Here is a 13,399-nt window from a genome sequence, read left to right as displayed (position 1 = left end):
CAAAGCAATTAAGACGCCGAATTACAATAAATGAAGCAAACAATATCAAAGTAATAATCAAGTGGAAACCAACGAATACAAAGATTCAAATTTATCTCAAGATTACCGTTGGAAAAGAAGAGTATAAATATGACAGAAGAAAAAGAAGAAGTAACGATACACTATCAAAAACTTGCTATTACTCTGTCAAAATCTCAGCTCACTCTTACTTGATTTATTCGTAGCAATCAAGGCTACAAGTTGAGCAAACTAGCACTCTGTAATATTTGTTAATTCAATAGTGCTAAGATCAGTTACGCACAGAGATTATTTTGTAATACTAAGAGTTTCAGTTTAGGTAGTGGGTAAGTCCTAACTGAAGTGGGTCTGTACAAGTGTTGTATTGGTTCAAAGTCTTTTAGTGGAAATCCTATCCTTGTGATAGAAGGGGTGACGTAGGAGTAATTGAATTCTCCGAACATCCAGAAACAATCCTTGTGTATTTTATTTCAGTTCTGTATTCTATCTGTCAGTCAGTTACCTTCCGCAACTACCTCAGTTTAACTGATTGATATGACCAACAAGATTCCGAGAATCAGTTTGTCACCAAACTGAAGTCAAAAATTCGAAAAGACCAATATTAATTGAGAGTGTTTATTCAACCCCCCCTTCTAAACACTCTTGACACGTCAATCGATCCTATCAAGTGGTATCAGAGCAGTTGAATCTTGTTCTTGACTACTTCTGATCTATAAATCTACTAGCATGACTTCATTCAATAAAATTCCTATGTTCTCAAGAGAAGATTTCGATGACTGGAAAATCAGAATGCAGGCTCACTTAGCTGCACAAGATGATGACATGTGGTATGTAATAACAGACGGACCCATGAATATTCTAAAAGCAAATACAGCAATTGCCATAACTGAAGGGGCACCACAGAGAATTCAAAAGCCCAGAGAAGAGTGGACAACTGAGGACAAAAGAAAAGCCAATCTTGACAATGTGGCCAAAGATACTCTATACAAAACACTGGACAAAGCAACATTAAACAAAATAAAGATGTGCAAAACAGCAAAAGAAATTTGGGAAAAGTTGATTCAGTTATATGAAGGAAATGACCAAACAAAAGAAAATAAACTCTCTGTTGCTGTTCAGAAATTTGACAATATCAAAATGAAGGTTGGAGAATCAATGAATGAGTATGATGAAAGGGTGAGCAGTATTGTAAATGAATTAAATGCACTCAGAAAAGTGTATACTAACAAAGAGGTTGCACTAAAAGTGATGAGAGGTCTTCCAAAAGAATGGGATGTCAAAACTATGGCTATGAGAGAATCTAAAGACTTGAACCAGATCGAACTTCATGAACTATTTGCTGATTTAAAGGCTTATGAATTTGAATTGCAGAGCAGAGAAGGAGAACCATTTACTCCTACAGCTACAACTGCTCTAGCTGCTGTAAGAATTGAATCAACTAGTTCAGTCGAAAAATCTGCCGATCAGTTAAGCAATGATGCTATGTCATTATTCATCAAAAAGTTTGGGAGGTTCATGTCAGAAGCAATACCAGAGAAACAATTCCAAAGAAAAAATAAATGCTTGTTACAATTGGGGCAAAACAGGTCATTATATTGCTGACTGTCCTAAACCTAAAAAGGACAGTCAAGGATCAACTGACAGAAGAAAGAAATCATATGAGCATAAGAGAAGACCCAGAGATGATAAGAAAACCTACAGAAAGAAATATGAAGTTCTATTAGCTGAAGAGAACAAATCCAAATGGGCAGAAACTGATAGTGACGAATCAGAACCAGAAAGCTCATATAGCTCAAGTGATGAAGAAGAAGTCAAATGTCTAATGGCCAATGATACAGAAGCAGAATCTACAAGTAAACAGGTATTTGATTTTAGTTTAACTGATTTTACACGAGAAGAACTCATTTTAACATTGCATGAAATGGTAAATGAGTACCAGAAACTTGCATCATCATTTGAGGAAATAAAGTCAAAGCAAAATGATCCCATGGACAATAAAACCAAAACTGATAAATCAGTTGATGGGTTGAGTCTAAAAAGGGAAATTGCTGAGTTAAAAGCAGAGAGAAAGAAAGATCAGTCACTGATCCAGAAATTGATCCTTGAAAATTCAAAACAGACTGAACTCATTCAATCTTGGAATAAGTCGTCTACTGCACTGAATGAGATGCAGAATTCACAAAAATCAGTTTCTGATAAAACTGGTTTAGGATTCAGTAATCAAGGAGAAACGTTTTCAAATGATGCTCAACCAAAGCTGACAATGAACAAAGGGAAGTACATTCACTTTGTCAAATCAGCAGTGGTACAAGAACAAATTGAGCCCAGTAAACTGATTGAACAACCTACTGAGAAGTTGAACAAGGCTAGAAGATATGGGATTGGCTATAGCCAAAAGCTTTCAACTGATTCACAAAGCGGGTCATCAAAAAGATTTCAGAAAAACTATTCGAATGGCTATGTTAATTACTATAACTGCAAGCCAGTTCAGAAGAGATACAGATTGAATAATCAGTTGAATAAGACTAAAACACATACTGTATCATCTGTACACTACTCACCAAGCATACAAAAGCCGAGAAAAACCATTTGGAATACAGCTACTGGAAAGTCAGTTAGACTAATCCAAGTATGGGTTCCAAAGGGACTAATAAGTTTTGAACCCAAATAGATATGGGTACCAAATCATATTATGTGTGTGCTTGCAGGTAACAGGTACAGATAAAAATTCAATATGATATTTGGACAGCGGTTGCTCACGACATATGACATGAGATGCAAGTATGCTATCTCAACTGACCAAATATAGTGGTCCAAACATCAGTTTCGGAGATAATTCCAAAGGTAAAACCATGGGTAAGGGTAAGCTTATCCATGGTAACTTTACTATTAAAGATGTTTTATTAGTAGAGAATCTGAAGTATAACTTGATTAGCATCAGTCAGTTATGCGACAATGGATTCTCGGTACAATTTGATAAAAACTCATGCTCAGTTAAAACATCAACTGATGAAATCATAATAACTGGCAAACGATGTGGAAACACATATAAAGTCAGTTGGAATGAACAGCCTCATGCACCAGTCTGCTTTATTGCTTCAAAATCATCTCAAAACTGGTTGTGGCATAAAAGGTTAAATCATTTAAACTTTAAATCCATTGCCTATCTGAGTAAACATGAACTTGTAACTGGTTTGCCCAAAATAAATTTTTCAAAAGAAAAACTTTGCTCAGCATGTCAGTATGGAAAAAAAGTACGATCTTCTTTCAAAAACAAGGGCTGTAAATCTTCATCCCGATGCTTAGAACTATTGCACATGGATCTCTTCGGTCCAATACCAGTCATGAGTTTAGGGGGAATGAAATACACCTTGGTGGTCGTAGATGATTTTTCAAGATTTACTTGGGTTATCTTTCTCAAATCCAAAGACCATACGGCTGCACAACTGATTAAACTCTTTAAAAGACTTTTAAATGAAAAATCAGTTGGGATTGATCGAATCAGATCTGATCGAGGAACTGAATTCATCAATCAAACACTTTCAAGCTTTCTAGAAAATGCTGGAATCAAGCATGAGCTCTCAGCAGCAAGAACTCCTCAGCAAAACGGTGTAGCTGAGAGAAGAAATCGAACCCTTAAAGAAGCTGCTAGAACAATGCTTGCTGATTCTGGTATTTCTCAAAGATTTTGGGCAGATGCAATAAACACTGCATGTTATACTTAGAACAGATCAATGATTAATAAGAATCATATGAAAACACCATATGAGATCTGGCATGGAAGAAAAAGTATAATCACTTATTTCAAAATATTCGGCTGTAGATGTTTTATTCATGATAATGGTAAAAATTACTTAAAAGCATTCGATGCCAAATCTGCAGAAGGAATATTCCTTGGATATTCATCAGTTAGTATAGCTTATAGAATCTTTAATAAGAAAACTTTAAATGTTGAAGAATCTGCGCATGTTGATTTTGATGAAACTGTACTAACTGATAAGTCAACTGATCAAGTTGAGCTAGCTGATCGATTTACAGATATCAGTTTGGAAGATGATGACAAAGATGAAAGTCATAATAATCAAAACATCTTTCAAACACCAGAACCAGAGATATTAGATCAATTAAATGAGCAGGAAGTCAATGCTGACAATCAGTTATTAAAGCAAACTGATAACATTCAAATACCAGCTGACGAGGCATCAACTGAAGCTGAAAACTGCATTAAGTTACCAACTGAAGAAGTTGCTGATGCAACAAATGCAGAGTACAGATGGAGAAAATCACATCCACCACAACTGGTAATAGGAAATCCATCTGATCCAGTAAGAACTCACAATCAAATGTTAAATTTATTTATTCATTCAGCATTTGTCTCACAAATGGAACCAAAGAAAACTGATGAAGCTCTTGCTGATCCTAACTGGATAAATGCTATGCAAGAAGAGCTGAATCAGTTCACTCACAATAACGTCTGGAACTTAGTTCCAAGACCAACTTCAAAAACCATTATAGGTACAAAATGGGTGTACAGGAATAAACTAAACGAGGACGGTTCAGTTATACGCAACAAAGCAAGACTAGTAGCACAAGGATATAGGCAAGAAGAAGGAATTGACTATGATGAGACGTATGCTCCAGTTGCAAGATTGGAAGCAATCAGAATATTTCTTGCTTATGCATCTCACAAAAACTTCAAAGTTTACCAGAAGGATGTGAAGAGTGCATTCCTAAACGGTCAGTTACAAGAAGAAGTATATGTTGAACAACCTCCAGGTTTTGTAAATCATAAACTTCCTGATCATGTATACTATTTGAACAAAGCATTATATGGTCTTAAACAATCTCCCAGGGCTTGGTACGAAACTCTTTCAAAATTCCTAACTGATCATGACTTTACAGTCGGATCAGTTGATAAGACCTTGTTCAAATTTACTAAAAATAATCATATTCTATTAGTTCAAATTTATGTTGATGATATAATATTTGGGTCAACTAATCCCAAATTGTGCGAAAAGTTTGCTAAGTTAATGCAGGACAAGTTTGAAATGAGCATGATGGGTGAACTCACATTTTTTCTTGAACTGCAAGTGAAGCAACTGGAAACTGGTATATTCATTAGTCAAACAAAATATACAAAGGATTTGCTAAAGAAATTTGGTATGGAATCATGCTCAGCTGCAACTACTCCCATGAGCTCATCAGTTAAACTAGATACTGACTATCAGTAAAGGCGACATTATATAGAGGAGTAAAAGCGACATTATATAGAGGATTAATAGGTTCATTGTTGTACCTAACAGCCAGTCGACCTGATATTGTTTTTGCTGTCTGTATGTGTGCCAGATTTCAAGCAAATCCAAAGCAATCACATTTCTCAGCTGCTAAAAGAATTCTGAGATATCTTAAGGACACGGAAAATGTTGGGCTATGGTATTCCAAAGACTCCACCTTCAATTTAGTTGGATATTCAGACGCAGATTATGCAGGATGTAAGCTTGATCGCAAAAGTACAAGTGGATCTTGTCAGTTCTTAGGAGACAGACTGATCTCTTGGTTCAGCAAGAAGCAGACATCCATAGCTACCTCAACAACAGAAGCAGAATAACTTGCTGCTGGTAGCTGTTGTGCACAACTGATCTGGATTCAGCAACAACTGAAGGATTATGGTGTAACGTCAACTGAATCGCCCATATTTTGTGATAATACCAGCACAATTGCCATCACTTATAATCCAGTTCTTCACTCAAGGACCAAGCATATAGATGTCAGGCATCACTTCATTAGGGATCATGCGTTAGAAAAGGATATTCGACTAGAATATATTTCAACTGAACAGCAAGCAGCTGACATCTTCACAAAACCATTACCCGAGGCTAAGTTTTCTTACTTTCGAAATATTCTCGGTTTAATTGATTTATCATAGAAATTATTAGTAATATTGCTTCACTAACAGAATTATATGCAGAAAATAAGAACACAACAAATTGAAAATAACACTTCATTAAGAATACCAACGTTCCCTTTTTACAGAAGATATCATCTGAAGCACCAGCTGCGTCACTTATTGATGAAAAATTTATATCTGCTCAAACTGAAGATCAAACTGAAGTGCCAAACCAAACTTCAGAAAAAGAAATAACTGAATCGGAAAAAGCTCAAACTGAAGCACCAGTTCAGCCAGAAAGTTCAGCTGAACAAGATATTCAAACTGATGAACAAGCAAAACCCTCAGAACAAAAAACTGCTGAACATGTTGAAGGTCAGTTGCTCACTGAATCAAAGGAGAAAGAACAAAGTTCAGTTAATTCTCCACAGGAGGCCCCTATGTATGAACCATCCATCTCCATCATTCAGCCAGACAGTCAATTTCTTGATCAAAATCAACGTTCATCATCTCAAATTCAAGAAAACATTCCAGCTCAGCCTATGGCCGGAACAATGGAAACTAATCAAGCATTAGTTCTTTTTGGACAAACATCGAAGCATTCAAAAACGCCCAGTCAGCGACCTCCAATTCAATCCACAGAAATGGATGTTTTTCTTGAAGAAATCCAGAACATACAGTACAATATGCAGCAGATGCTCGCTGAAATCAAGAAAATTCAATCAGAACAACTGTCTCATACTGTCAAATTAGATTCTTCGACTAAATTTGACTCGGCAAAACTAAACGCTCTTCAAGCCAACATGGGCTCTCTTAGCAGAACTGTGCATGAAATAAAGAAGGGGCTAGTTAACTCACTCTTTACAACTCAGGATGTAATCAGTCAGAGAGTTGAGCGACTGGAAACCTCTGTTTCAAATCAAATAGAATTGCTACAGACCTCCCTCACAACTGTTACCACATGTATTTCATCAGATGTAAAACTTCTTTCCATTGACGTTCGAAAGTTATCAGACAAAATGGAGTTGTTTGACAAAAAGGGGGAAGAACAGCAGCTGAAGAAGAATTAATCAGATTATTAGAATCAACTGATATTATATTCTCAGATTTTATGTTATCTACAAGGAATCCAGTTATTTTATGATTCAGTGGCGTAATCTATTATCTACAAAGAGCTCAGTTATTCGATCTTAAATCACTTGGTTTTGTCAAACACCATAAAGGGGGAAATTGTTAGAAACTAGATTCTGGAGTTTGACAAAACATGAATCAATCGATTAACAAAATATGAATCAACTGATACGCGCAAGCAAATTCGGCAACTGAACTTATCAACTGAAATCAGATGATACAATGATACAGAGTAAACTGATCAGTTGGAACTGATCAGTTAAAACATTCAGTCGAATGCCTTAAGGTCTCTCAACTGAAGATGTCTCGGGAAAGAACAAAGAAGACATAACAGATTACAAGAGCGCCGCACAACAACCAAGACTACTTAAAACAACGCATTCCGGACAAAGCAATTAAGACGCCGAATTACAATAAATGAAGCAAACAATATCGAAGGAATAATCAAGTGGAAACCAACAGATAAAAAGATTCAAATTTATCTCAAGATTACCGTTGGAAAAGAAGAGTATAAATATGGCAGAAGAAAAAGAAGAAGTAACGATACACTATCAAAAACTTGCTATTACTCTGTCAAAATCTCAGCTCACTCTTACTTGATTTATTCGTAGCAATCAAGGCTACAAGTTGAGCAAACTAGCCCTCTGTAATATTTGTTAATTCAATAGTGCTAAGATAAGTTACGCACAGAGATCATTTTGTAATACTAAGAGTTTCAATTTAGGTAGTGGGTAAGTCCTAACTGAAGTGGGTCTGTACAAGTGTTGTATTGGATCAAAGTCTTTTAGTGGAAATCCTATCCTTGTGATAGAAGGGGTGACGTAGGAGTAATTGAATTCTCCGAACATCCAGAAACAATCCTTGTGTATTTTATTTCAGTTCTGTATTCTATCTGTCAGTCAGTTAGCTTCCGCAACTACCTCAGTTTAACTGATTGATATTGACCAACAAGATTCCGAGAATCAGTTTGTCACCAAACTGAAGTCAAAAATTCGAAAAGACCAATATTAATTGAGAGTGTTTATTCAACCCCCCCCTTCTAAACACTCTTGACACGTCAATTGATCCTATCAAGTAGCATTCGGATCCCAATGGGCATAACTCCTTATCAGCCTCCACAGTCAAACCAGCCACCAAAGCAGAAATTCAAGACTAAAGGAAAGGAGTTTAAGAATAAGTCTTACAGTAGTTCATCTAGTTCAGGCAATTCTTATGGAAGAAGATCTAGTGGTTATGTTCGAGATGCTTATGGGATATGTGGAGGTAGGCATCCTACTACCCAGTGCACAGGAGTTCAGGGAGACTGCCATACATTTGGATTACCGGGACATTATGCGAGAGTTTGTCCTAATGCAGGAAGAAAAGAGTATCAACCCTCACAGTTTAGCCAGTTTCCGCGAGCCCCAGTGCCTAGACCATCTACTCCACATCCTAGCTACCAACAGCCGAGAGGATCTGCTCAGCAGTACTTTCCAGGACCTCAGCAGGCTAAGGTGCATGCTTTGACTCAGGACCAGGATCATGAGACACCCAGAGGGGTCATTGCAGGTATATGCTTTATTTTTGATCATCCTGATCGTATATTGATAGACACGGGAGCACCTCATTCATTTCTGTCTGCTTCATTTATCGATGAGCATGAGATAACTACTACCTTGTTGTGGGATACAGTGTTTGTGTCTACCCCTCATGGTGTGTATTTGATGTCTCGTGAGATAGTTCTGAACTGTGTGATTAGATTTGATGATAAACTTATGATAACTAATCTAATCAAATTATCTATGTCTGACTTCGACTGTATTTTGGGTGGATACTTTGACGAATTATCGAGTCACCGTTGATTGTTTCCATGGAGTTGTCAGATTTATACCATATTATGGTAATAAGTGGAACTTTTATGGTAATGATTCTCATTCACGCATTCCATTAGTGTCAGCGATGGAAATGTTTAGACTCCTATCGGCAGGGAATGAAGGATTCATGATTTATGCAGTTAATGTGACACAAGAAGAAATGTTGAATGTTTCGGATATTCCTTTGTAAAGGATTTTCCTGATGTAATTCCTGATGAAATTCCTGGCTTTCCGCCTCAAAGGGGAATAGATTTCAGTATTGAGTTAATGTCAGGGACGAACCCTATTTCTAGAGCACCGTATCGTTTGGCTCTAGAGGATTTGAAACAACTCAAGGAAAAATTACGAGACTTACTGGAAAAAGGTTATATTAGACCAAGTATGTCACCTTGGGGAGCTCCGGTATTGTTTTTAAAGAAGAAAGAAGGGAAGATGATGATGTGTATTGATTACCGACAATTGAATAAAGATACAGTGAAGAATAAATATCCTCTCCCGCGTATCGATGACTTGTTTGATCATTTGTAGGGTACATATGTGTATTCCAAGATCCATCTTCGTTCTGGATATCATCAGCTTAGAGTTAGAGAGGAAGATGTTCCTAAAACTGCATTTCGGACACCTTATGGGCATTATGAATTCTTAGTCATGCCTTTCGGATTGACTAATGCTCCAGCGGTTTTCATGGATTTGATGAATCATGTTTTTCGAGATTTTTTAAACAAATTCGTTATTGTCTTTATCGATGACATTTTGATTTATTCAAAAACAAAGAAAGAGCAACGAGAACTTTGAGACCAGTCCTCCAAACACTCAGAGCATCACAATTATATGCTAAATTTTCTAAGTGTGAAATTTGGTTGGACATAGTAGTATTTCTGGGTCATGTTATATCCGCTCAGGGAGTTTCAGTGGATCCTAGTAAAGTCGAAGCTGTTATGAATTGGCCAACACCAGCAAATGTTTCTCAACTTTTTGGGATTAGCAGGTTATTATAGGCACTTTATCGAAAGATTTTCCATAATTGCAAGGCCTATGACTCAATTAACGCAAAAAGATCGATGTTTTGTGTGGACTGCAGAATGTGAATCAAGTTTTCAGACTTTGAAGGAAAATTTGACAATAGCTCCAGTGTTAGCTTTACCTTCAGGCTCAGGTGGATTTGTTGTGTGTACAGATGCTTCTCTGAATGGCCTAGGATGTGTTTTAATGCAAAATGGGCAAGTGATTGCATATGCATCTCGACAGTTGAAGCCACATGAGACTCGATATCCAGTTCATGATTTAGAATTGGCTGCAATTCTATTTGCTTTAAAAATATGGCGTCATTATCTATAGATGAACAGTTTGTAATCTATTCTGATCACAAGAGTCACAAATATCTTTTCACACAGCTCGATTTGAACATGAGACAACGTTGATGGATGGAGTTGCTTAAAGACTTTGATTGTGAGATTCAATATCAACCATGGAGAATGAATCTAGTTGCAGATGCACTTAGCAGGAAGGTTCAAAACACAATACTGACATATCTGAGTATTTCTAAAATCCACGAGCACTTGGGAACATCAGGATGGACTTATCAAACAAATGGAGATTAATTTATAGTTTCATCTATCAAAGTCGAGCCACAGATAATATCAAGCATTAAAACAGCACAGAGAACTGATCCGAATATTCATAGATTGAAAGAATTGGCTCAAACAGACCAGTCAGATAAGTTCATTGTTGCCTCAGATGGTAGTTTGCGATTTAATGGGAGACTTGTGGTTCCTAATTTGATAGATCTGAAAGAAGCTATACTACGTGAAGCACCTTGTACTCTACATAGAATTTATCCAGGAAATTGAAAGATGTATCATACTTTGAGAGCTCATTATTGGTGGAAAAGTATGAAGAAGGAAATTTTTGATTTCGTGGCTAAATGTTTAATTTGCCAACATGTTAATGCTGAACTTATGAGACCTGGCGGTATGTACATAGTCTTGAAGTACCACAGTGGAATTGAGAGCACATTGCTATGGATTTCATGACACACCTACCTCGTTCTAATCGTGGTTGTGATGCAATTTGGGTAATTGTTGATTGATTGTCTAAATCAGCTCATTTTATTCCATATGATCGTACTTGTACTTACAAGAAAATGGTGAAATTGTACATTTATCATGTGGTAAGATTGCATGGTGTGGCAGTAACCATAATATCATACCGTGATCCAAGGTTTACCTCGAATTTTTGGAGTAGTTTGCAATCAGCTTTGGTTCAAAGTTAGCCATGAGCGTTGCTTATCATCCCCAAACAGATGGTCAGTCAGAAAGAACCATCCAGACTCTAGAGAATATGTTACGAGTAGTTGTAATGGATTTCAGGGGTGGTTGGCAAGAATCATCGTCTCTGGTCTAATTCTCTTAAAATAATATTTTTCATACAAAGATCGGTATGGCATCATTTGAAGCTTTATATGGCAGAAAGTGCAGATCTCCGATTTGTTGTGAAGATGTAGGAGAACGACAGATGTCTAAACCAGAGTTTGTACAAGAAATGAAAGATAAAGTTTAATTGATCAGAAAAATAATGAAAGCAGCCCAGGATCGTCAAGAAAGTTATGCTAATAAAAGGCGTCGACTTTTAGAGTTCCAGGTTGGCGATTATGTTTTCTTGAAAGTATTTTTTTTCGTGGAAATATGAGATTTGGACGTAAAGGGATGTTAGCTCCATGTTATATTGGTCTGTATGCAATTGATGAGAGGATTGGCACTTTGGCTTATCGTTTGGACTTGCCGCAGAGTTTGTCTGCGATACATGATGTGTTCCATGTATCTAAGCTGCGGAAGTACGACCCAGATCCATCTCATGTTTTGAGTACCGAGGATGTGGAATTAGATAGTTCCCTAAGTTATGTTGAGCATCCAGTTCAAATTCTTGATCGCAAAGAGAATCAACTCAGGAACAAGATGATTCCTTTCGTTTTGGTGCAGTGGAGTAGACATGGGATAGAAGAAGCTACATGGGAGTTAGATGCTAGAATGCCTCAAGAGTGGCCTCACTTGTTTGAAAATATGATGAATAACTCCATGTACTCAGATTTTCCTATGTATTATCAGTGTTAAATGTTTTAACCACTTTGTGTATAAGTGTTGTGTACGTTAGATTTTGAGGACGAAATGTTTTATTAGGAGAGGAGAATGTGAGAACTCGAATTTAATCATTCAATAATTGGCAATAATTAGAAATAATTATTTTAAATTGCTAAATTAAAATAATTAAGCCAAATAATTATACTTGTGTGTTAAACATATGTAATTAGAAAATATCGGGATTATAGACGATATTAAACTACATATTGGAGTTTAATAGCACGCGGGAGTTGTGAATATTTGGACGGGTCACATTCTAGCATTTAGGATAAATCATTGGATTCATGTATATTTATAAATGTGTGTTTTGTCTAAGAAGGAAGCCCATTTTACCCAAGCCCGATCCATTTTCCTCCTTAAATCTTTTCGTTTCTTCTACTAGCATCCATCTCCTTCTCTTTCTTGCTCATCTCCTCAAGTTGCCGAGCTGTTGCTTCATTTTTTTCCCAGCTTATTGCTTGCCAATTTTCTTAGTTCTTTAGAGTGTGAAGAGGTCGATTCTAGCTCCATTTCAGTTCAAGGGAAGCTTCTGAAGGTAATCTTTAAGCTAGGGTTTAAATTTTGTCCATGGAACAAGATGTTGGTTTCTGTTTTCGAGTTGCAGGTTTTGGCTTCTGATTTTCGGGTTTTTTGTGTGGTTTGCCCTTAGAATCTTAACTTGTGGTTCGATGAGAACTTATAGCTGTATGTGTAAGGGTTATGTAGCCGTTGACGAAATGGAATTCCAATTAAAAACGGATTTTATGATTTTCTACCAAATGTGTCAAAAGGGAATTCTGTGTTGGAGCTGTGTAGATTAGCTACTGTATTTCGAGTTTATGACATTTATGCACTTGGATTATGGACTTCTGATTCCAATAAGAGTTGTAAAGCTATGTGTTGTCTTCTTATTGATATAAAAATCGTTAAATTCCATTAAGAATTGAAATCTTTATACTCAGTTTTCCGAAACTGCTCAGGTACAAACTTTTGTCCGCGAAGTGCGCATGTAGTAGCGTTTTCTTGATAATTCTAGGATTTATTTATTAGGATTCTAGGAATGGTCTCGTCTAGGAAAACTTAGATATTTGAGTAGCTTTCATCTCCAGTTGACGGATATCGATTTGAGTCAATGATGAGTTAGATATGAATTTTATACTCATAAGTATCTAACCTGAATCTGTTGATATCGATATGAATTTTATACTCATAAGTATCTAACCTGAATCTGTTACTCATGAATATGAAATTTGGGCATTTTTCAGCGTTGAGATGATTGAATTCCTTTTTGATGTCTTCTGATGAAATATGGGATTTTGCGTTAGGATTCCATCCATGTATGATAAGTGTGTTTTGGTTACGTTTGGTTTTGTTATGACCTTAAAACTGAGCTT

At 36.5% G+C, this 13,399-nt stretch overlaps 1 protein-coding gene across 1 annotated transcript; it reads left to right on the top strand.

Moving 5' to 3' along the window:
- The first annotated feature begins 11,573 nt into the window (after window positions 1–11,573).
- On the top strand, window positions 11,574–12,675 carry LOC140830089 (uncharacterized). The gene is made up of 3 exons (XM_073193370.1): window positions 11,574–11,983; window positions 12,501–12,561; window positions 12,631–12,675. The coding sequence occupies exons 1-3, from the start codon at window positions 11,574–11,576 to the stop codon at window positions 12,673–12,675; spliced, it is 516 nt and encodes a 171-aa protein (XP_073049471.1).
- Window positions 12,676–13,399: the final 724 nt, after the last annotated feature.

This window comes from Primulina eburnea, chromosome 4 (genome assembly GCF_022965805.1).
Source record: "Primulina eburnea isolate SZY01 chromosome 4, ASM2296580v1, whole genome shotgun sequence".
Classification (NCBI taxonomy): Eukaryota; Viridiplantae; Streptophyta; class Magnoliopsida; order Lamiales; family Gesneriaceae; genus Primulina; species Primulina eburnea.
The sequence above is the reverse complement of the archived record's forward strand: the minus strand, read 5'-3'. Positions and strand labels throughout refer to the sequence as shown.

Coding starts and splice junctions, on each gene's coding strand:
- LOC140830089 (XM_073193370.1), top strand. CDS start 11,574: ATGAGATTTGGACGTAAAGGGATGTTAGCTCCATGTTATATTGGTCTG. Junction 11,984..12,500: donor ATGTACTCAGATTTTCCTAT/GTATTATCAGTG, acceptor CAATTTTCTTAG/TTCTTTAGAGTGTGAAGAGG. Junction 12,562..12,630: donor TTCAAGGGAAGCTTCTGAAG/GTAATCTTTAAG, acceptor TTCGAGTTGCAG/GTTTTGGCTTCTGATTTTCG.